Here is a 23,777-nt window from a genome sequence, read left to right on the forward strand (position 1 = left end):
GAGATGAAGGTTATGGGCTGGCTTTGGTTTTGCTCTATGTCTTTCTCATTCTGGAACCCAAGGTAATGGTGGAACCTCCATCTCAGCCTCGAGCAGAAGGAAAAGAGCAATGTCAGAGCCACAGGATGACTCTCAAATTTCTGCATCAACAGGGCACCCAGCAGGGAACATTCTGTTAGCTGGAGCAGGTGACATGACAAGACTGAAGTCAATGGGGAGGGGCCATACCCTGCTTCCACAAGAGTACAGCTCATGGCAATGGTCAGGGAGACATTCATCTACAGGGGAGGAAAAAAAAATTGGGACCCAACCATATGATTATGGGGGCTTCTCTGGTGGCTCAGTTGGTAAAGAGTCTGCCTCCAATGTGGGAGACCTGGGTTCGATCCCTGGGTTGGGAAGATCCCCTGGAGAGGGTAACGGCTACCCACTCCAATATTCTGGCCTGGAAAATTCCAAGGAATAGTCCAGGGGGTTGCCGAGTCGAACACGACTGAGCCACATTCACTTTCATATGATAATGAGCTTCCCTGGTGGCTCAGAGGGTAAAGAATCCACCTGCGGTGTGGGAGACCTGGGTTCGATCTCTGGCTTGGGAAGATCTATTGGAGGAGAGCATGGTAACCCACTCCAGTATTCTTGCCTGGAGAATCCCCATGGACAGGAACCTGGTGGGCTACAGTCCACAGGGTTGTAAAAAGTCAGACACGACTGAGTGACTAAGCCCAGCACACATATGATCTGTGATGACCACTAATGGGCTGTAAACCCTGGGGGACATATTCAATTTCTCTGTTTTGCATACCTTATCTGTAAGACAGGAACAGAAGTACTACCTCTCAGGATTATTAAGAGAATTGTTAATTAATAATTTAATTTGTCCATGTAAAGCACTTAGAACAGTGCCCAAGTGACTTCCCTTATGGTCCAGTGGCTAAGACTCCGAGCTCCCAATGCAGGGGGCCTGGGTTCAATCCCTGATCGAGGAACTAGACCCCACATGCCACAGCTGAGATCCAGCACGGCCAAATAAATAAACAAATATTTAAAAAAGGAGAGAAGGAGATAGAAAGAACAGTGTCTGACAGAGAGTAAATGCTGTATAAATGTAGGCGGATGGAAGGAAGAGGGAAGGTAGGGTTACCGTTTAATGGGTAGCAGTTCAGTTTGGGAAGATGAAAAAGCTCTGGAGATAGTGGCAATGGCTGCACAACAGTGTGAAAGTACTTAATGCCACAGAACTGTACACCTGAAAATGGTCTAAAATTTTGGTTGGGGGCATTTTACCACAATTTAAACAAATGTAGGTAAATGGGATCATCTGGGGAAGGTAAGAAGAGGGAGAAAAGGGCAATGGACAGAAAGATAAAAATCTTGTAACTAGGAATGCTGGCAAAAGCATTGAGAAAGGGAGATTAAGTCTGCATGGGAAACAGAGAAGGAACATTCTAGACAGACAAGAAAACCAACAGAGAGGCTGATGTCCTCTGAAGCCACAGGAATTGAGTTAGCAGCGGGTGTTGGAATGCTTGGGGTGTCTGCTTTGCTTGGCTTTGAACCTGAACCTTCCCTTTGGCACCTTGATTTTGGTGGGTCTGCTTTCTTCTGCCAGCCCCTGATGATGTCATTTCTGGTTACCACCCACACCGGGGCCAAACGGCCTCAGAGCCAAATCCTGGCCAGGACTCTCCTCTGAGCTCCCTCCCTCCTCGCTGTCCAGCCAGGCCTATTTTGTCCATTGCTGACATCTTGGTGAGAGACATCCCTTGTAATTAAAAAGACACAGAACTGGGGACACTTTTTCTCGTGTCATTTTTATTACTGTTGGTATATACTGTTGCACCCTGAAAAACAAAAACCTCCAAACATTGAATTTAAAAATTAGGGATGGTTAGTTTTATGGTCAAGTTTCCTTTATTAACAAAAGAGTTCACCTTTTGTTTACAGAACTTTGTTTATTTGATAAGCCACAGGTTAGGGAAACTGAAAGCTAAAATTCTCCAGTGGGAAATGAAGATAATACAGTCAAGGAAGACAAGACTTAAAAAAAAAAATCCATTATATTTGCACCCCTACGTTTTGAAGAACCAAGGGATACCTTGGTTTAGAGCATTTCTGTTTTCTTGTTGTTTCTAGATGTTGTCTGGCTGAGGCTCACATGAGTATCAGAAGACCACATACAGACATGTGGTTCCTAGCTCTTCCAGGAAAAAAGACCTGGAAACTCTGCTCTTTTTTTTTTTCTTTTTATTGATTCTATTTCTTGAAGAATTTTCTTACTAAGTGAATTGATCTTACACAGTTAACTTGATGTAATCTAAAGAAAATAGATGAAGTATACTTTAGAAAAAATTACACATGCTCTAACCAGCCATCTCACTTGGCAATCATTTTCCACAGAGTCTGTCCTTTCAAGATAGGGAGGTGGGCTTTTTGCTTTTGTATTTTTTTTACACATGAATGATTACATCTACGTACAAGAACTCAAACTCTTGCTGACCTCCCTCTGCAACACCAGCTGGTGTTGGGGGACAGAGCACTGGGGCAGGCAGGGGCCTCTCTCAAGGTGTCAGTAGCCCCAGGTTGCTGGGCCAACAGTCCTGGGGTGGGGGTTGGGCAGTCCACACATAAATGTGGCAGCTCCTCCCATCATAACAGCATTTGTGGAATGCACACTTCGGAGGGGCTCAGATGCATCCCATGGAGAAAGTAGGACATTTTCTTAGACCTTTTGCAGCCAGAGTTCTTTGAAAGCACAAGACCCTGCAGCTGGAGAAAGAAACCACGCCAGGGTCCCACATTTCTAGGCCCTCGCCCAGTAAGCAGCCCTAGTATGGCTGCTCCATCCTCGGAACACAGCCCTCACTTCAATAATGTGAGCATCTGGATAGTTTTTCCATCCAGAAATTACTGATTTAAAAGGAATAGCTGTTCCAGAGACTTGGAGTCCAGCTCAACAATCCCAGGTATGTCCCTGAATTGATTTTGAAGAAGCAGGTGCTGTCCTGGGTCCCTTCTCACCCACCCAGTCAAGCCAGCATGAAAAGCCTGTGTGGGGACCACAGAGACCTGTACCAATCTGTCCTCCTGACTGTCTGCTTCCAGCCAGCGCTCATGAACTTGCCCACAGAGCCAGCCAATTTGGATTCATGGATGGCTTATGATTTGTAGCAGCTAAGTTTCTGTCCTCAGACTTCCTTACATTGATTTTTCCTGGGGTTTGGGACAACTGAGGTCCCCCAAAGCCTCAGAACAAAACCCAGAAGGAGAGGTGGTTGGTCTAGGGTGTGTGTGTGTGTGTCTCCTTGCTTTTCTTTGGGGGCATCTGCTTCAGTGACTCACAGCGGTCTCAAGGCTCCTCTCCCATCAGGCCAGGTGTCCAGAACTGGAGAAGGTCTGGCTGGTGTGGGAGGAAGGTTGTGAGAAGGAGGCGTGGGTGGCAGCTTAGACCCAAAGAAACAGTGTCCCTGGAGCTATTCTCCAAATTCACTTGGGTCGGATCTGGGCACTATATGATTGACTCCATGAGAACTGTGGGAAGCGAAGGCCCTGGGGAAGGGGCTGCTAAAGACAGAGTAATGCTGGACAGAACTTTCTAGAAACTTCAAGGCTCCCAGGAACCCTGGGCAGCTTTCTATCCAGGAATCACTGTGAAGTGTGGAGAGGCTGCCCTGGGAGAGTGGGAGGAGGTTAAGGTGGGATTGGGGTGGGGGTCATTGGTAAGGGGCTCAGTCCTTAGTCTTTTTTTTTTCTCCCTGGAGAATCTCACTCTGAACTTGGAGAGGCGGCAGAGTCCCCATCCTCGAGGTCCTGCCCATGGGGGGAGATGGGTTGACCCCCCTTCACGCGCTTCCACTTCATCCTTCGGTTCTGGAACCACACTTTGACCTGATGAAGGAAGCAGAGGAGCCCGGTCACTTCAGGGCAGGCGTGACCACCTCACCAATACTGATGCTCAAGGTACCTGGGGTGCAGCTCCAGGGAGCCCAGCTCGAAACTCTGCTTGCCTCTCTCCATGCCTCCAAAGGCTCCAGGTATTGAGACCAAAGGTAAGACTCATCAATCTGCTCAAAGACCTGTCTTATGTCTCCAGATAAAGAAAACCTCACAGACAGAAGAACTGGTACTAAATGTCACTTTGCATTGGCCCCACCCCCTTCACAAGCCCCACCCCTCTTATGTGGACACCCCTCCCTTAAGCTTCTATTACCCAAGGATCTGGGAACACAGAATCACCAGCCTCTCCCTTAGGAACATTTGGAAAGCATTTTTCAGCTTAGGTAGCTCTGGTGTGGGCATTTTCTTATCTGAGCTTCAGCATTTACCTGCATGTAAACCTTTAGGGTGGGATTATGACCCAGCTGGAGACTGGAGAAGTTAGGAGAAGATGTGATCGAGGTCCCAGAGCTATGAAGTGGTACAAGCAAGATTTGAATCTAAGTCCTCTGATTCTAAATCCAGCACTCCAACAGATCACTTTCTCAACTGAAAGCTGCTATCAGTTATTATTAAATTTTACTCCACATCAGAGCAAGAGCATGGGTGGAATGCTCTGAAGAAAAGGCCAAAACAAAGGGCGAGGAAGTTTTTCTCAGAATGTGCTCAGGAACCAGCTGCATGTCTGAATCACCTGGAGAACCTACTAGAAATGCAGATTCCCTCTATTATTGCACTATCACACTGTGGAACCCTGGAATCTGCATTTTAAACAAGGGCCTGGGTGATTCCACTGCGCACTCACGTTTGGGGATAAGCAGAGCAGAGGTTTCAACCCTGGCTGCATGTGAGAATCACCTGGGGGACTTTTTATTTTTTTTTTTAATATTTATTTATTTGGCTGCACCAGTCTTAGTTGCCTCATATGAGCTCTAGTTCCCTGACCAGAAATTGAACCCCGTCACCTGCATTGGGAGCAGAAGTCTTAACCACTGGACCACAAGGGAAGTCCCAACCTGGGGGACCTTTGAAGAATTCTGATGCCTGGACTCCACCCCAGACCAGTGAAAACAATCTTTAGGGGTGAGCTCCATACATCCGCCTTGTTAGAATCTCCGCAGGTGATTGTCAGGTACAACCAGAATGTCTGGATTGGGCGGAGGGAGAGGAGGAAGGAGAAGATTCCAGGAGAAGGGGGCAGGGAAGTGGGGGATGAGAGAGCACAGAAAAGGAGGGATGGCCGGAAGAGGAGGGGCTCCTCCATGTTGCACCTGCCGCTCGGAGAGGTCCAGGTTTACAGCGATCTCATATCTGCGGAGCCGGGTCAGGTAGTTGTGATGAGCAAACTCAGCTTCGAGCTCCCGCAGCTGCTCCTTGGTGAAGGCTGTCCGCTCCTTGCGGGCCTTGCTGGCGCCCTCTGGCTTCGCTCGATTCTCCTGGTTGTCTGGGGAGAGAGGACCCCAAACAGGAAGACATGAACCACAGGGACCTTGGTTTCCTTTCTTTTGTCTTCAAGCAGAGGCACAGCCTTTCCCTGTCACTCTTATTTCTAAAGGATGCTGAGAAAGATCCCACTGTGTCCCTTTATCATTCCTTCGAATGTCTTAACCCTAAGAGAAATGGAAAGAATTCAGGATCCCAACCTCAAGTGCCCTGCCCCTCAAACAACTATTTTTAATATCCAGAGCACAAGAAGCTGCCCTTGGCTGCTGAATGACCTCTACCACCTGAGCCACCCTCAACTTGACACTGGTAGTGGCTGTGAGCTTGTGGGGCAAGATGCTTTAAAAATGAGGTTCTCTGTCCTCGGGGAGATCAGCCCCATCTAGGAACTCATTATGAATGCAAATCCTTGGGCATCACCACACACACACCTGCTGAATGAAAAACTCTGGCAGTGGGACCCAGTGATCTGTTTTAACAAGGCTTCTGATGATTCAGACACACAGTCAGGGTTACAAACCACTGCTCTAAGACCTGGCTTCTTAAAGGATGATCTGGTGGCAGTAGCAGCAGAGCCTGGGCACTGACCAGACTTGCATGATCTCCTGCTGCCCAGCCCCCATCCTCAGATATCCTGAATCAGAATCTGCATTTTAGCACGATCCCCTTAGGAGTTAGGGCTTCCCTTGTGGCTCAGATGGTAAAGACTGCCCCATTCCAGTACTCTTGCCTGGAAAATCCCATGGATGGAGGAGCCTGGTGGGCTGCAGTCTATGGGGTCGCTGGGAGTTGGACACGACTGAGGGACTTCATTTTCACTTTTCACTTTCATGCATTGGAGAAGGAAATGGCAACCCACTCCAGTGTTCTTGCCTGGAGAATCCCAGGGACGGGGGAGCCTGGTGGGCTGCCGTCTGTGGGGTCGCACAGAGTCGGATACAACTGAAGCGACTTAGCAGTAGCAGCAGCAGCAGCCTGCAATGCTGGAGACCCAGGTTCGATCCCTGGATGGGGAAGATCCTCTGGAGAAGCTCATGGCAACCCACTCCAGTATTCTTGCCTGGAGAATGCCATGGACAGAAGAGCCTGGCAGGCTACAGTTCATGAGGTTGCAAAGAATCTGGGACACCACTGATCGACTAACACTATTACTACCTTAGGAGTTGTGTGCACGTGTAAATTGAGAAGCGCTGCTTTAAGTTTCTTCCTGGCTTCCAAGACCTGGCTACCCTAGCCTTTACCTTTGACACCAGGAAGTTCCCAGTCTGGAAAGTTCATTTATGAAGGAGGCTCTGAGTTAGACATAGCAGGGGCTCAATCGCAGCTGCTAACAGGGGTGCAGGGACCAAGCACTTTAGGTGTATCAGCCACTTAATCTTCACAGTAATTCAGCCAGGTGAGTTCTAGGACGAAACCCATTTTACAGAACAGAAAACTAAGCACAGAGTAATGAAGTAAATTGTTCTCTTGGCCAGTGAGTGGAGGGGCTGGAATCCACTCAGGCAGTTTGACTAACATACTGTTCTAATGAAATACATGTAGGAGGGCTTTACAGACTGTTAAGTGCTGTATACATAGAAGGGACTGTATCGTGACCTCCCGGAGCAGGGTAAGAGACGGTGGTGGGTGGAGAGGCGTAAAGGAAGGAGACGGACACACCCACACAATGAACTACCAACGCGTGCCACGTGGCCGGGAAAGGGCTTCAGGAAGCACGTTTTACGCAGGGCTCTAAAAATAAGAAGTCTTTCAACTCACTGTCCTTGTTTTACAGACTGGGAAGCTGGCCAAACCGCCAGATTGCCAAGCGAGGTCGGGATTCAGAGCCCCCTCGTCCACTCCGCGTTCCGTTGGGAACTTCAGCCTGCCGGTTCTTTCTAGCTCTTTCCACGCAGTCCCTCGTATTTCAGTTGGCTAGTCCCCCGCCGGGAGCCCGGGAGAAGGGCGGGAAGAGGCGGCTCAGAAGTGGGGAGGCGCGCGGGACAGAGATGGGGGCGCCTCCCGCCCCGGCCGGGCGTCCGGGGGAAGCGGAGAAGGCGGAGGAGGGCCGCCCCCGGGGATCCCCACAGCCCCGATTCCTGGGCTCTCTGCAGCCCCGATGCCCGGCTGTCCGCGCCGGGTCCGGGTGGGGCGCCCACCCGCGCCCGGGGGCCGGGAAGGAAGGGGGCGAGTTCTCCGGCCGGGCTGCCTGCCCAGACCTCTCCGGAAGCAGAGCGGGGGCTGGAGGGGAAGGACGCACCGCCCGGCCGGGGTCCCCCAGGAGTCCTTAGCCTTGGCCGTCGCGGCCCAGGGAGGGAGGGGCGGTCACGGTCACGCCGCGGAGGAGGAGCGAGGCCGCGAAACCTGGCGCGGTTCCCATCCGCTCCTGCCCGGGGGCTCAGTGTTTCCCAGTCCTTTCCTTTCACAGCAGCGGGTGTGTCAAACCCAGAGGACTTGCGCCGAGGTTTGCATCCTCGATCTTCTTGCTGGAGTCTCTCAGGAAGTCGCTTAACCTCCCTGCGCTTCAGACTCCTCATCCAGAAATCTACCTCCCAGCGTTATTGGGAAGCCTGGACAAGCTGCTGTAGGTGGAAGATGCATTTAAAACTTCAAAGCGCTGATTCTTCAGTTCCTTGAGATGCCATCTGAGGGCTTGGGGTAATAGCAGCTGTCACTTCTTAAAGTCTTCCCTGTGCTAAGATGCAGTCACGGCTTTAATCGTCCCCACATAACACCGGAAGGAGTAGGCAGTATTATTATCCCTTTATCTTTGTCATGTGGATTTGTGTGATATTTGATTCATAGCTCTCTGTCCCCAGGGATGTAACTGCTTTTCTCACTGGCTACTGAACCCGGCACATAGGAGGTACTTGCTAAATGTTTGCTAAATCCTTCTCAGTATACAGAGGCAGAAGCAACCTCAGAGAGGCCCGGGAACTTGGCCGGGCAGCTTTGGGTCAGCGGAACTGAGATTTGAATCCAGATCCAGCTGATCAGAGCTGTGGCCATCAGCAGCCCTGGTGTCTGGCTGGCTGGCTGGGGGCAGCTCTGTGCATCTCCACCTCCAGGGCTCCCAGAAGCTTTGTCCTGGGTTGATGCTCACACCCCGCCCTCCCCTTCTCCCAGGCCTGCTTAGGTGTGCATAGGTGCCCTATGGACACCTCTCCCCACAGTTATACCCATCCTACACACACATACAGAGTCCTGCACATCATCTTCCCTAGAGAGAAGAGGGGAGATTGGGAAACGAGCCCTTTGTAGCTGGTCTTGGACTGGTTGTGGTGGGGCAACAACCAGGGTAACCCCTCCCTATCCACTCTCCTCTCTCGTCTCTTATTATCCTGATTTGGGCACTGGGGCCTCAGGATAAGCTGGGAACCCAGTGTCTGAACCCGTATGTGAACCTCAAGGCAACATTTGGCTAAACAGGGTGGCACCGGGAGGACCTTTGTCCCTCATCAGCTTCCCACAGGTGTTAAGAACCCTTTAGAAATGTTAGAAATGACAAAAGGACTAGAAGTATATCAAGGTAGCTATCGCAACCGCTGTGATCAAAAGGCTGCTTCGAAGGTAAAATGAGATGGGAAACGTGTGTTAACCCAGCACAGTGCGTGGCATTCAGCTGAGACTCCTTTGAAAGAACCACCAGAAGAGGTTCTCCTGGGGATGATGCTGGAGAGGGAGCGCAGGCAGAGGTAAAACACGATGCTTCTCAGGGCACCACGTCTCAAGAACTGTGCGAAAAGGATGCCTTTTCAACGTCTGGCCTTGTAACTGTTTTCCCTTCTCCCAGTACTTTTGCGTATCTGTGCTTGAATCTGTATCACTATTGCTTCCAGGCACAGTAACTAGAACTGATCTGCATGAGGATCCACATCAATCCTCCTGGTCCTGATTCTTCCTCAGGGCCAAAGGGTGCCTCTTCCATGACAGCAGAGGGAGGAGGCTGGCGTTTAGCAGGCTGCCTCTGTGTCTATGGAGGAGCCATGTGACCCCACCCCATCCTCTGCACACCCTCAGAGGGAGCAGGGCCATGATGGAATGGTCCAGAGTGCCCAGAGAAATGCAAACAGGATGTGTGTGTGTGATATTGCGGTTTCCACCACGAGCTTTCACACCATCCAAGGTAAATTATTTCATAAATAGCTGTCACGTTTGGCAGGCCTTCTTATAGTCAGCAGACAGCTTTATCTGGACTAGAGGGAGGCTCAGACAGACCTTGGGGAATGTGCCTTTTTTGGAGTCCTGTATTCCTATTCCCCAACTCTTACAGCCATTTATCATAAATTTCTATCCAAGACCAGATAGATGGTCACATGCCCCATGTTCAAATAGCACATTGCAATTGACGATTGACAATGGGTTTCTTTCCCCCAGAGATAAACTTCTGTTGGGCTTTCCTCTGTACTACAGAATCATAGAATAGCAGACCTAGAAGGGGACTTAGAGATGATCTGATGTGGCCTTTTTACCTTACAGGTTAAGGTAAGAAACTTGCCTAAAGACATACAGCAAGTTAGTGGCAGAAGTGGGCTGAGAACCCAGATTTCCTTGAGAGGAAGCTATTTCCTTGCTATTAGGTTGCTTCCTATTAGATCCTCTTAATTTTTCTGTGAGGTAGGTAAGGTACACATTAGACCATAGAACAAATGAGGAAATTGAGATCCAGAGATTAAATGGCTTGCCCAAAGTCCCCCAGGACCCATCCAGGCTAGGTCACCCTGGGCTGCGGGACAGTGAGTATGGAGATGTGGTTACTCCAAGGAGGGCAATCTGAATCTGTGTCCAGGTTGGCCTCCCAGGGACTTCCCCAGGTGCTGCTGCTGCTGCTGCTAAGTCACTTCAGTCTTGTCCAACTCTGTGCGACCCCATAGACGGCAGCCCAACAGGCTCCCCCGTCCCTGGGATTCTCCAGGCAAGAACACTGGCGTGGGTTGCCATTTCCTTCTCCAGTGCATGAAAGTGGAAAGCGAAAGTGGAGTCGCTTAGTCGTATTGGACTCTTAGCGACTCCATGGACTGCAGCCTACCAGGCTCCTCCATCCATAGGATTTTCCAGGCAAGAGTACTGGAGTGGGGCGCCATTGCCTTCTCCGTAGGTGAGACCTTGGCAAATCCTCTGAAAATGGTGCCTGTAGTTTCCTGGGCTACAGACCAGACCTTTAATGTGCTCATTAGCTCTGTGTGTGTGTGTGTGTGTGTGTGTGTTTTAATTTGACCACACTGTGCAGCATGTGGGATCTTAGTTCCCTGACCAGGGATTGAACCCACGCCCCCTGCATTGGAAGCATGGAGTCTTAACCACTGGACCACTGGGGAAATCCCCTGCTCATTAGTTTTGATACTTTCAGCTTCAGAGAGAGGAGTCAAAGCCCTCAAAATAGACAAGACCTGGATGGAACCATTCCCCAGATGCCTTTGCATCCAGACCTCTCTGTCTTCCTAGGACTGGCCAGCCTCTCTCTCTGGGCCCCGCCCCACCTCAGTGCCTAGACCCTTTTCCTCTCCCATGGGGGCCTGAGGAGACATGGTAGGGCTCTCAGCTTCTTTGAGGAGCCCAGCAGTGGGCCTGGGGAATTTAGGTTATGTTCTCTGGGATGGGAATGCCTAGGGCTAGAGTCATGTTTGCAGAGAGTCCCAGGTGTTGGTGGTGGGGCAGGCAGTGATGGTGGGCTCTGATGAGGGAAAGTGGAATGGACTGAGCAAGGAGTCGGGGTGTGGGGACCATGAAGGTTTGCAGTAGAGAATTGGAGTGGGGAGGGGCAGTGGAAATGAGAGGTAGGAGCTGCAGTGAGCTTCTGAGATGGTTGGGGAAGGTGCAGGCACCGTTGGGCTTTGTGTTTATAAGTTCCAGATGTCACCCTCAGCTGTCACCAAAGGAAGTGTAGGCTTTAGGACCCAGGCCCCACTGCTCACACGGTTCCTTCATCATTGAATTCAAGGAAGATGGGAAAACATGAAATAGAAAAGGCTAGAGTAGGGATGGGAGCTGGGAGAGGCCAGGGCAGCCTGATTCAGTGGGCAGAGTGGGCACTGAGGAAGCTGGCTCTAGGGATCTCCAGGGGCCTCGAGTCTTGCCCCTCAGAGGTGGGTATGGATTTGCAGTCACTGGGTGTGATACTCAGGAGTCATGCTCATGACCCAGGTGACGCTTACTGAGGTTGTCCCTTTATTTTGTTATCACGTCCTTTCCTTCTTTGTCTGTCAAACACCCTGCTTCTCTAGGGATTCATTCCTAAATAGTCTCCACTTTTTCTTCTCTGTTTGTGGGGAAAAGATAAGAATGCCAGGATGGGGACTTCCCTGGTGGTCTAGTAGTCAACACTTCACTTCCCAATGCAAGAGATGGAGGTTTGATCCCTGGTCGGGGCACTAGGGTCCCACATGCCTTGTGATCAAAAGACCAAAACATAAAACAGAAGCAATATTGTAACAAATTTAATAAAGACTTTAAATAACGGTCCACATCAGAAAAAAAAAAAAAAACTTAAAAAAGAATGCAGGATCTCCTTGCGGCCAGAAGCAATACCCTATAGGAATGGAAAAGCTCTAGTGGCCAACAGATCCTGGACTAAGGCTAGGGAAGCTCTGAAAGGGATTTATAACTGGAGCATTTGTGCCATTGCTAGAATCTTGTCCCCGTTTCCTCTGTTTATGGGCCGAATCGTGTCCCCTCTATCAATTAATATGTTGACATTCTAACCCTCAGTACCTCCGAATGCGACTGTTTTGAGATAAGGTCTTTCAAGAGGTGATGAAGTTAAAATGAGGCTGTTAAGTACTTTCACAGAAGTACTTTCTGTACTTTAAGTACAGAGTACGAAAGTACTTTAAATACTTTAGCTCAGTCGTGTCCGACTCTTTGCGACCCCATGTTCTACACAGTCCATGAGGTTCTCCAGGCCAGCATACTGGAGTGGGTAGCCATTCCCTTCTCCAGGAAGGCTGTTAGTGTGAGCCCTAATCCAATCTGACTTGTGTCTTCATAAGAAGAGATGAGGACACAGAGAATGACCACCCCCAGAAGAATGACCAAGTGAAGACATGACGAGAAGGAGGCCGTTTGCCAGCCAAAGAGAGAAGCCTCAGGAGAAACCGAACTGCCAACATCTTGATCTTTGACTTCCAGTTTCCAGAACTGTGGGAAAATAAATGTCTGTTGTTTAAGCTACCCAGTCTATGGTATTTGTTATACGCAAGCGAGCCAAGATGCCCCCCACCTAACTCCCTACAGCTGTGCTTACCACTGAGGAGAGAGAGGGAACAAGGCCATGATGGGCACAAAGCTGATGCAAGACCATAGGGACCTCTCTGCAAATTAGAAAAAGGTGTGCTTTCCTCTAGCCTGGTGAGCACAGCCACTTGTTCACGTGGCAGTTGGGCCCTTTAACTGCCCAGCCAGGAGCCCCGCTAAGTGCCTGGCCATGGTGGGTCCCCTTTACTGCTCGGCCATAGCAGCTCCCCCTGCTGGACCCAACCCCAGTGCCCTGTAGGGGATTCCTGTGAGTCAGCCCAGCCTGCATGTGGATGTTTACACATCTTTCTGACCCCAGCGCTCACCCTGACCCTGCGCTGGTTTTATGATCAAAGTCTGGCTCTCTGCACACTTTTTCATGAGTGAGACTATAAAAGTCCTGATGCATTTTACAGAAGCACAGCACACATGGTGAAAACCCCATACCAGGCGGTGGAGGCACTCTCAGAAAGTGAGAAAATGAATGAGTGAATGCCAGATTACAGTAGAGGCTATTGGCCAGACACACAGCTTCTGTATACAAATGTTAACGTAGGTGTTAGTGATACTGCACAGGTGAATCAGATAGCATTCCAGCCATCTAGACACCTTCCGTTTTAAGGAAAAAGGCCGCTGTATGCATCTATAACTCTGGATATAAGCCAACTGTGGTTTGATGCTAAAATAGAGTTGTCAACAGGGCATGCTCCACGTGTGTGGAGAGAGAGGTCACCAAAGGATTCTTGGATACTCAACAAACCAGGAAGAGAACGAAATTACCTCAACATAATAAAGGCCATATATGAAAAGCCGGTAGCTAATATCATACTCAGTGGTGAAAAACTAAAATAGTTTTCTCTAACATCAGGAACTAGGCAAGGATTCTCATTCTTACTATTTCCATTTGATATAATGCTGGAAGTCCTAGCCAGAGCAATCAGACAAGAAAAAGAAGTTAAGAGGCATCTAAGTCAGAAAGAAAGAAGTCAAATGATCTCTCTTTGTAGATAGTGCAATCTTGTATGTGGAAAACCCCAAAGATTCCACAAAAGCCTTTTAGAAGTAATACATTCAGCAAGGTTGCAGGATAGAGAACCAACATGCACAACTCAATTGTGTTTCTATACATGAACAAGAAACAATTCAAAAGGGAAATTAAGAAAATAATCCCATTCACAATACCATCAAAAGAATAAAATACTTAGGAATAAACTTAACTAAGGAGGCAAATGACTTGTACAATGAAAATTACAAAAACATTGCTAAAAGAAATTAAAGACACAAATGAAAAGAAAGACATCCTGTGTTCATAGATTTTGAAAGACAATATTGTTAAAATGTCCATACTACACAAAGTGATCTTCGAACCCAATGCAATCCCTAAGAAAATCCCAATGGCTTTTTTTTTTGCAAAAATAGAAAAAAATTATCCTAAAATTCATAGGAAATCTCAAAGAACCCTGAATAGCCAAAACAGTCTTGAGAAAGAAAAACAAAGCTGGAGGCTTCCTGATTTTAAAACACATTACAAAGTGACAGTAATCAAAACAATGTGATGCCGGCATAAGAGGAGACACATACATAAATGGAACAGAATAGAGAGCCCAGAAATAAGCCTTCACATAAATGATCAAATGATATTCAACAAAGGTGCCAAGGCTACACAATGGGGAAGGAACAATCTTAAACAAACGGTGCTGGGAAAACAGGATCTCCATAAGCAAAACGATAAAGTTGGATCTTTTCTGCACACCACACATAAAAATTAACTCAAAAATACATTAAAGGCCTAAAAATGCAAGACTTAAAACTAGAAAACTCCTAGAAGAAAACATGGAGAGAATGGATTTGGCAATGATTTCTTGGATATGACCCCAAAAGTATGGTCAACAAAAGCATTCCATAGGGAAAACAGTACAGTGGTTCCTCAAAAGATTAAAATAGTTACCATATGATATCCAACAGTTCTACTTCTGAGTATATATCCAAAAGAATTCATAGCAGGATCTTAAAGAGATTTGCACATCCAGGTCCATTGCAGAATCATTCATAATAATCAAGAGGTGGAAACAAACCAAGTGGCCATTACAGTTAAATGAATAAAGAAAATGTGCATATATGCACAGCAGAATATTATTCAGTCTTAAACAAACTAAAGACATTCTGTCATATGCTACAGCACAGATAAGGCTTGAGGACATTGGGCTAAGTAAACTAAATCTATCATGAAAAGACAGATACTGCTTGATTCCACATATATGAGGTAAAAAGCTGAAACTCCAGTACTTTGGCCACTTCATGCAAAGAATTGACTCACTGGAAAAGACTCTGATGCTGGCGGGATTAGGGGCAGGAGGAAGAGGGGATGACAGAGGATGAGATGGCTGGATGGCATCACTGACTCGATGGACGTGAGTTTGAGTGACCTCTGGGAGTTGGTGATGGACAGGGAGGCCTGGCGTGCTGCAATTCATGGGGCTGAAAAAAGTCGGACACGACTGAGCGACTGAACTGAACGGAACTGAAAGTAATCAAATTCTTACAAACAGAAAGTAGAATGCTGGTTGCCAGGGCCTGGGGGCGGGGTGGTGCAGGGAAGAGGGTAAAAGGAACTGTTTTTCAATGGATGTAGAATTTCATTGTATAAGATGAAAAAGTTCTAGAGATCTGTTGCACAATTATATATATATAGTTAATGCTACTGAACTGCACACTTAAAAGTGGTTATGATGGTCAAGCTTACATGATGTGTTTTTGATCATATTAAAGAAAAAAACAGATTTCAAATATTAGATATTTGATGGTAAGAAACCTCAGGAGATCTCCTTTATGAAGTTACAAACTGTATTTATAAAATCAGCCACAGGTTCTAGTGATACTGTCATTTGAAACTTCTTAACTGTAACTTTCACTGAAATGATGCTATGTACAAGTGGAATCATGAAGGAAGGATGGAAGGAGTGAAGGATGCTTGGACTAGATGGCTTTCGAGCTGGATGTTAAAATAAGGCAGAAGGGTGTGAGAAGAGAAGGGTGTTTGAGGCAAGGGGAAGCAAGGGGAAGCACTGAACAAATCGGGGTGGTGGGGAGAAAAAGCAGGGTGCCTTTTCAAGGCAACTGAATTGGCTTGGTGTCTTGTTGCATGGTGATAGAAGTGGAATGGGTGGGCTGTAGAAGGAAATCAGGTGGGAAAGAGGCCACTTTGTGGAGAGTTTTTCAGCCTCAGGGGAAATTGAGAGTGTGCATAGCTGGGCAGGGGCAGGGCAGGTGGACATCAGATCTTACAGGGGAGAAAACAGGGAAGGAGGAACCCTGGGAGGCACACATGTCGGAGCTTCAGGAGTATGCGGTAGAGGACAAAGCAAGTCTGATGAAGACAGAATGACTATGTGAGAGCATCAGCCAGCAGCAGGGATCCCAGGCACGGAGGCCCTCCCAGGCGGCTGATCAGATTCACCTGTTGCCACCGGGCTGATCACACGCGACCTTCCCTTGAACCCCGTCAGGAAATCACCGTGAAATCCTTCATTCCCATAAATTAAAGACAACCATGGTAGCCGTGACAGATTGGGGGGCAAACAGGAGTGGCAGCTGTCCTTGCCAGCAGGGGTCTTTAACGCTCCCTGGCCCCCCGGAGTGGGGGTGGTTAGGGCATGTTAACATCACAGCCAACTCCTAAATCAGCTTTGTGCTGTGAACCAACAGAAAGTTTCAGAGTGGGGTCCAGGGAGCTCTTCTTTCCTGACCATTTACTTGAGCAAATCAGCTCCACTCCCAGTGATGGCAAGTGATGGGAAAGCAACTGGGACTGGCAGAGCTTTGAAGGAGACTGGGGAGCAGAGAACGTTCCTTTCAAAACGAACTTTCAGTAACTTTCTGTTACCGGACCCTTCCTGGCCAGGCCAACCAGCTTGGGACACATTTACTAGGCACGACTCACTCCCTCCCCCAGCTTCTCTGGTGGCTCTCTGAGCTTCAGGCTCCTAATTGATGGCAACTGGATTTCAGGACCAACAATGATTTTGAGAATTTTCCATATTTTATACCCCAGGCTCAGGAATTTCTGAGACAGCATGTTTGAAACGTTCAATTCCACTCTCCCCCCAAACAAAGGACTATTTGTCAGATTCTATGTTTTGGAGACTAGCTCTGTAAAGACAGGCCTGATACCATTCACAACCACTATTTATCGAACTCATGTGCCAGGCACAGGGTTCATCTCACGGATCACAGCGTTTAACCTTCGCAGGGACTATGGGGAGGATGATACTGTTATAGTCCCATTTTACAGCTGGGGAGACAGAAGCTCCAAGAAATTAAGGACTTTCCCAATGTCAAGCAGTGGGAAGTGGCAGTGCCAACCCGCAACCTGTCTGCCTGATTGTGAAGCATGATGGAAAACACACTTCTGATCAGTGCTGGTTAACCTTCAGAGATGGCCTAGCAGGGGCCGGGGTGAGACACTCACATTGAGCACAACATGCAAGGGGTGCCAAAAACCACTGTAATGAAGAGAAAGAATATTTTAACGCAATGTTTAAAAAAATCAAAATTCTTACAAAAAGTCCATGATGAACAGGATATCAAAGTTTAAAACAGACAGTCCAACCAGTGGATCAGGATTGATAGGGTGGGTGGGGGTTCTTTGTTTTGTTTTTCAATATTTATTCTGGCTGTGCCAGGTCTTAGTTGGGACATGCAGGATCCAGTTCCCTGACCAGAGATCGAACCCCAGTCCCTTTGCATTGAAAGTGTGGAGACTTAGCCACTGGACCACCAGGGAAGTCCCAGGGTGGTGATTCTTTGTGGATTTGTCTCTTATGATCTGAATTCCAGACTCCTTGAGTTAGTTGTGAGCCCTGCCCATCGCATTCCCTTTTCTTTAGGTTCTTACAAAGCTGATCTTTCCTGCCTCTTTAATTAAATCCAAAAGGACGATGCAAGCCACTGGGGGATAAAGATTTCCATGTTGACCAGAGAGTGTCTGGAACCCCAGAGAATAAATGAGAGTCAGCTAGCTGTGCCCTGCCTTGTGTGACTGCTGCTGCCAGTGCTGCTTCTGAGAGGACCCTGAGGGAAAGCTCAGGGCCCCTCCTGGGTGGGAGCCTCTCCTGACCAGAAATTGACCCTATGAAGAGGGTGCCCTGGGGTGGCCAGCTGCTTGGCATGCGAGAAGCACCATCCACGGGCCACTCATCAAAAGGAAAGATGGTGCATTTGGGTCCAGCTGAAACATGTAATGACCTTGTCTAAGCCTGGCCCTTGGCTGTGTCCATGCCTTCCCAGTACCCTTGGCTCACAGCTCCCTGGAAAGTGGCTGGATGCAGCTGAGGTGGGTGTGGGCAGAGATTGAGGAGTTACAGTGGCAGGCGCTGTAAAGGGGCGAACTCTTCAACTAGGCACAGAGCCAAGGAGCTGAGAGTTCCTTGGAGAGGAGAAGCAGAAAGTGTCCCATTCTCAGCAAATTTCCAGCCAGGCCTAGGAACAGTTCAGGGTTTAACCGGGTGAGAATTTAAAGAGCCCTTCTATTCATAGCATCCAAGAGGGCTATGTTTTGTTTTGCTTTGCTTTTAACTCAAAGAAATTATTATTTTATTTATTGGTCTTGAAGCATGGCACCTGGAATCTTAGTTCCCTGACCAGGTATTGAACCCTTGCCCCCTGCAGGGGAAGCACAGGGTCTTAACCACTGGACCACCAGGGACTGTGGTTTTTATCATCCACTGTGAGCACACTGAGGGACTTCTTCAAGCATGGAGACCAGATATTTCAAAATGAGAATTGCGTTTGAGATCTACTGAAGGGTGTGGGATTTGGGGTCTGAAGTCTGAGGTTTGAGCTTTCTTCTAGGGTGACCAACTGTCCTGGGGACACTGGACTTTCAGTGCTAAAACCAGGAAAGTGCTGGGTACATTGGGATGAGTGAGTCACTCTCTGTTAACTCCATGTTAGCAGAACTCCTCTCAAGCTTTTCAGTCTCTTCTTTTCCACATGTAAAGAATCGAGGCACTGATAAGACCTGATAGACCAAACTTGAACCTGTGTGACTCAGAACTATCATATGTTTCTTACAGCACCTTGAACCCCCTCAGTCATAGCATATCCACTGCCAGTGGCTTCTGCTGGCCTCCCCTCCCTCTCAGTTTGAGCTGTTTAGGAGTGAGAACACCTTATTCATCCCTGCAGCCCCAGGGCCTCTGCCAAAACTCAGCAAACAAAGATGCTCAGGAAATCTGGGCTACTTTGAAAGCACTTTGTAAACTAAAGCAGAGAGTGTTCTCTTTGGTTGGTCTTCTCATTTGCTGCCTGCTCCTCATTAGCCCCATGAAAACTCTTCTGTAGGTTCAGACAGATAGATGTACCCTGAGGGCAGTCGTTAGGAGGACATAGTCGGGCAGTGGGTGCAGGAAGCAAGGGCACTGTCTTGTTCTGGTCGAGATAGAGACGGGGAATGAGACAAAAGGTGAATGGGTGGTGAGAAAAGTTGGGAGATCCCGTGGGGAGATGAGGAAACAACAGTCCCCACCACCAGGAGCAGATGGACATTAATGGGGTCTGAACAAGCAGGTCAGCTCCATCCTCTGGCCTCTGATACTCCACCAGGGCTTACCCTCTGCTGCTTGCCTCTCTGACTCTCCCCAAAATCAGTGACTCCTCAGAAGGGCTCCTCTGAGGAGTGGCCTTTGGGAGATCACCCAGACCTTAGCAGGTTGTGCTGCCCCTCGGCCTGTACACACAGCCCAGCAGGGCAGTGCATCCCTCACGGTCAGTCTGCCCCAAACCCTAGCATTTGCCTCTCGCATCCCTGCCCTATGTCTGCTTTGCTGCCTCTAGACTTCCAGAGACACAGAGTCCTGGTTCTGTTTGATTGCCCAGGGTCCCAGCCTTGGTCCTAGCCCTCTGAGCCTTGGGGAGTAAACTAACTCTCCTGGGGAGTAAGCCCTGGGGCTCTCGGGGCCATTTGGAACCGGCTGGGGCATACTGGGGAGAACTGTGACCCAGACACAGTCCAGTTCAGAAAAGCTCCCTCCAGCCTTTGCCAACCTGTACCCAGAGGCTCCATCCCACCTGCCCTCCAATCTTTGTGGATCCTGTTTCATTCTCTTTCCAGCACATCCTTCTCGGAACCCAGGAGAGGTGAGGACACAGACATAGCCCCCATCACCAGAGAATCCTAGAATTCTGAGCAGAAATACCCCCAAAGGTAACTGGTTTAAGTCTCCGGCCTTTGGGGAGGTTAGATTATATTATCCCCCATTCACATCAGGCTACCTAGGCTCAGAGAGGGCAAGCAACTTCCTCAAAGTCACACAGTAAAGGAACAGTCATCTGTTCCTCAGCCACCTACCTGAATTCTCCTTTTTCCGTCTGGTTGACTTCTTCTCCGTCTCATTGGCAGTGCTCCCAAGGACCTCATAGTCCTCGCCTGGGCCTCCCGTCGTGTCCACCAGGCCTGGGCTATTGGCCCCTATCTCCTTGGAACCCCCCACGGGGCCTGGGTTGAGCCTACGCCGGGCCTCTGACACAGGGAAGTGCCAATCGGGGGGCTGTGGGAAGGCAGGGTGCTGCTCAGTAAAGCCTCGCTCCTCCCGGGGCAGGCTGTGTGGGGTGGCTGCCAGGCATGAAGCTGAGAAGTCGGGGTATGCAGTTGTCGCTGTCGCTGGGAAGTCTGGTTTCTGGTGGAAGGAGAATGGGGTTGGCGGGTAGTGGGGGAGCCCTGAGGCTCCAGTGCCTTCCAAGTGGGGGTTTCGAAGGCAGCCCCAGACAGGGGCCGGGGGGTGGGGACCCCTCATGCAGCTGCTGGCCGCTGGATCCATCTGCGTCTGCTGCCCGCCTCAATCCTTTCAAAGGTTGGATTCTTACACTTTTTATATTCAAATTGTTAAAAATGCAACCAAAAAAATTTTTTTTTTTTTTTAATGAACAGGAGGGCAAAAGTGTTCAATAGAAAATTCGCCCCAGGAACCAAAACAAAAACCAAAACGAAAGTTGCTCCTCAGAGTACGCACACGTGTGGGTGGCCACACATATGTGTGCCCGCACCTATGTTGGATTTGGCTCCTGGCTTCCTGTTCCCCCTGACCCACCAGCCTGCCTAGTGGGGTCCCCTATACGTGTATTTGTCGCCGATGACACTAAACATTTTCACTGTCCCAGCCCAGACGCACCGGCTGACGAGGGCTTGTCCTGGAGCCCGCAGCAAATGCCTGCAAAGAGCTGGTCCAGGGCTGCTGAGACACACTTTTAAATCCTGCGGTGGGGAGAGAGTGACAAATTTCTGAAGTGAAATGTGAGAGAGGAGAGGGAGGGGTTAACCAGCACACACACGATCCCCTCCAACCAAAACCCGAGCAGGCAACTATTAATCATCAGAAACCTTATATGCACATCTAATGGGATTTGCAGATGGAGTCTTTTAAAGAAACATTGTCTGTATTTTTTTTAAGGAAAGAGAGCAGCACACACACACTTTCTTTAATGTGCCTCCTATAACACTATGAAGTTATTTTATTGCGCTGTTAACAAAATTCCCCAAGTCTTGGATTTGAAAAAAGACTTAAGTCAGATCCAGAAACCATCAAGTGCCAAATTCCAGGGAGTGAAGCGGGGAATAAGTGCAAGAGACAAGTTTGCTGATTGCATTTGATTTAAAGGCCCTTCTACTGCTGCTTGCAAAAAGGAAGGTGGATTAAAAGCAATCTTTTTTTGCAAGTCTCAGTGGCCCACTACGGTCTGTAGTAGAAAGAGAGACACACTCCAGAAAAAAAAAATTATTTCTCTCAGCCCACAGTGACATTCTCACTTTCTTAGTAACTTAAAAAAACAATCAGATTCTTCCTTCCGCTCTTTAACCCCCAACTTACATGCCAATTAGCCACACTCTTGTCTAGTGGGGTTTCAAGTCATTTTTCTCCAAGGCAAAGGAAAGACACTTAGGTAGGTTCCTTGAAGTTTCTCCTGGCTTCCCCCACCTGCTCTCTGGCCCTGTAACCTTCGCCCACCTGCTTTGTCTTCCCCACCCCCAGAGGCCAAGTTTTCCATGGAGTCTGTGCATGGAAATTGGAATCAGGAGCTTCTCGTTCCCCAAAGAGTTCTCTCTCTCTCTTTTTAAAAATATTTATTTACTTGGCTGCACCAAATCTTAGCTGCGGCATGGGGGATCTTCGATTTTTATTGCAGCACATAGTATCTAGTTCCTTGACCAAGGAATGAACCCCGGGCTCCCTGCATTGGGAGCGTGGAGTCTTAGCCACTGGACCACCAGGGAAGCCCCCAAAGAGTTCTCTTTGACAAACAGTCTCATTGTCTAAGAGCTTCCCTCGTGGCTCAGAGGGTAAAGGATCTGCCTGCAATGCATGCAGGAGACCAGAGTTCAATCCCTGGGTTGGGAAGATCCCCTGGAGAAGGAAATGGCAACTCACTCCAGTTTTCTTGCCTGGAGAATTCCATGAACAGAGGAGCCTGATGGGCTACAGTCCATGGGGTCACAAAGAGACAGACACAACCGAGTGACGTTCACTTTCTCATGGTCTTATAGGCTGGTGCCCATCACAGGAGGATCCATTGCCATTTCAACTGGCCAGTCAGTCTACTCAGTCACCATGGCCTGCTTGTCTCTCTGGAGGGTTAATATAATTTCTTGGAGAATGACATTCCAAGCATATAGGGTCAGAGCTCCTTGCCCACTGAATTATTTACATAGTCCAGTGCAGCAGGATTGGGGCTGAAGTGGGAATGGATGGTAAGAACAGTGTATATGCTGGCTGGTTCCAAAGATGCCCAAGGTTCCCTGAGGAGGGGCCCTGGGTCTCAGCTCTGAGGCCTGGAGGGAGCACACATGATGTTAATTAAACAGGCATCTCATCTTCCAGAACAGGCAGCCAGGGTGTTGCAGGCTGGTGGAGGAGATGGGGTCAAAGCCACAAACCAGACTCCCCTCTCCGCTTTGTCCAGGACTTGCCCATTGAGCGTACATCTCTCCTCTGAAGCTTACAACCCTCCTATTTTGGGTAAAGAAAGAATTACACTCTACATTTACACACATGAAGAAGTAGAGGTTCACTCAAACAGATTATGTGAGCTGCTCGGAATCACACATCTAAGAAATGGCAGAAGCAGGCATTGCCCTCAGGTGGCCAGCTGTCCAGTCTGGAGCACTTTGATGCTGAGGAAGGAGCACAGACTTTGGGGTTAGACAGTTTAAAGTTCAAATCCGGAATCTGTCACTTCCCAGCTGTGTGCCCCAGGACAAGTCACTTCATCTCTCTGAGCTTCCATTTCCCCTAACCTGGGATGGTCCTTACAGCTTCTACTCAGCCACTGATCTTAGTGCCTCAACCACGTTCCCCAGTGGATGCTACAGAAGCCCACTGGGTTCTCACCTTTGCCATCTTTTACAGGAGGAAGCACAGAGAGACTGCATAACCTGGACCAGGTCACACCCCTGGGAAGTGGAGGATCCAGGATTCAAACCCGGGCAGCCTGGCCCCACTGCCTCAGAATGCCCGGCCCACGGATGTTGCAGAATTCGAAATGAAACCATTTATGCGAAGTGCGAAGCAGGTAATGGATCATAGTGGCTGCCTTCCTAGTCCATCTCGTTTTCCTTTACCAGGATGATTCCAAATGGGACTGAGGAATGGGCACTGAGGGAATTCCACAGAGCACAGCCTGGGGAGGTTCCTTGAGGGGCTGCAGGCTGTGGGGGCTCTGGAAAGAATCCACAGGAGGCTGGCAGGGAAAGGAACCTTCCCAGGGTCTGGCCTGCAGGCTGTAACCGGATTCCGGCTCTGTCCTCCTCATCTGGCCAGGGACCCCATCCCAGGGAGGCCCAGGGCCTGGCCCTTTGCCCCTGGGAGGCTGGGTCCTGGGTCGTGGAAGGGGCTGAGAGGTCAGGAGGGGCTCGGGGAGGGGCACAGGGGGCCCTCTGCGCCGAGGAGGCAGGGCCCTGGCACCCTGGCGCCGCACAGCTGCCAGCGTCTGTCAGCCTCCCCGCAGGGCGCGGCCGGGGGCCTGCTGGCCTCTCCATCTTCCTGACAGGCTCCTCTTCTGAGGCCGGGAAAGAACAACAACGGTCCTCCCCTCACGGCAACCCATTTGTTAGATGAAGGCCGGACACCGGCACCTTTAACCTCCTCAAAGTCAGCGTGTCCCCGCCAAGGCCCTGAGACCCGCAAGACAGAGAT

The 23,777-nt window shown here is 49.1% G+C and overlaps 1 protein-coding gene across 2 annotated transcripts; it reads right to left on the bottom strand.

Moving 5' to 3' along the window:
* Positions 1–1,796: 1,796 nt before the first annotated feature.
* MEOX1 (mesenchyme homeobox 1) lies at positions 1,797–20,608 on the bottom strand. Of its 2 annotated transcripts, XM_069543500.1 has the most exons (3): positions 19,940–20,608; positions 5,208–5,380; positions 1,797–3,888 (listed from the first exon to the last, which is right to left on the bottom strand). In XM_069543500.1, exons 1-3 carry the CDS (start codon positions 20,406–20,408, stop codon positions 3,766–3,768), a joined length of 765 nt encoding a protein of 254 aa, XP_069399601.1. In that variant the 5' UTR covers positions 20,409–20,608; the 3' UTR covers positions 1,797–3,765. The 2 variants fall into 2 exon arrangements, with proteins under 2 accessions (XP_069399601.1, XP_069399602.1); XM_069543501.1 differs by lacking the exon at positions 5,208–5,380 and having other exon boundaries at positions 1,942–3,888.
* Between the last annotated feature and the right edge of the window lie 3,169 nt (positions 20,609–23,777).

Source organism: Ovis canadensis, chromosome 11, assembly GCF_042477335.2.
Source record: "Ovis canadensis isolate MfBH-ARS-UI-01 breed Bighorn chromosome 11, ARS-UI_OviCan_v2, whole genome shotgun sequence".
Classification (NCBI taxonomy): Eukaryota; Metazoa; Chordata; class Mammalia; order Artiodactyla; family Bovidae; genus Ovis; species Ovis canadensis.

Excerpts from the sequence above, each read along its gene's own strand:
- MEOX1 (XM_069543500.1), bottom strand. The coding sequence starts at position 20,408 with ATGGATCCAGCGGCCAGCAGCTGCATGAGGGGTCCCCACCCCCCGGCC. Across the intron at positions 5,381-19,939 it reads ACGGAAAAAGGAGAATTCAG|ACAACCAGGAGAATCGAGCG; the intron begins GTAGGTGGCTGA and ends CTCTCTCCCCAG. Across the intron at positions 3,889-5,207 it reads TGGACCTCTCCGAGCGGCAG|GTCAAAGTGTGGTTCCAGAA; the intron begins GTGCAACATGGA and ends TTCCTTCATCAG.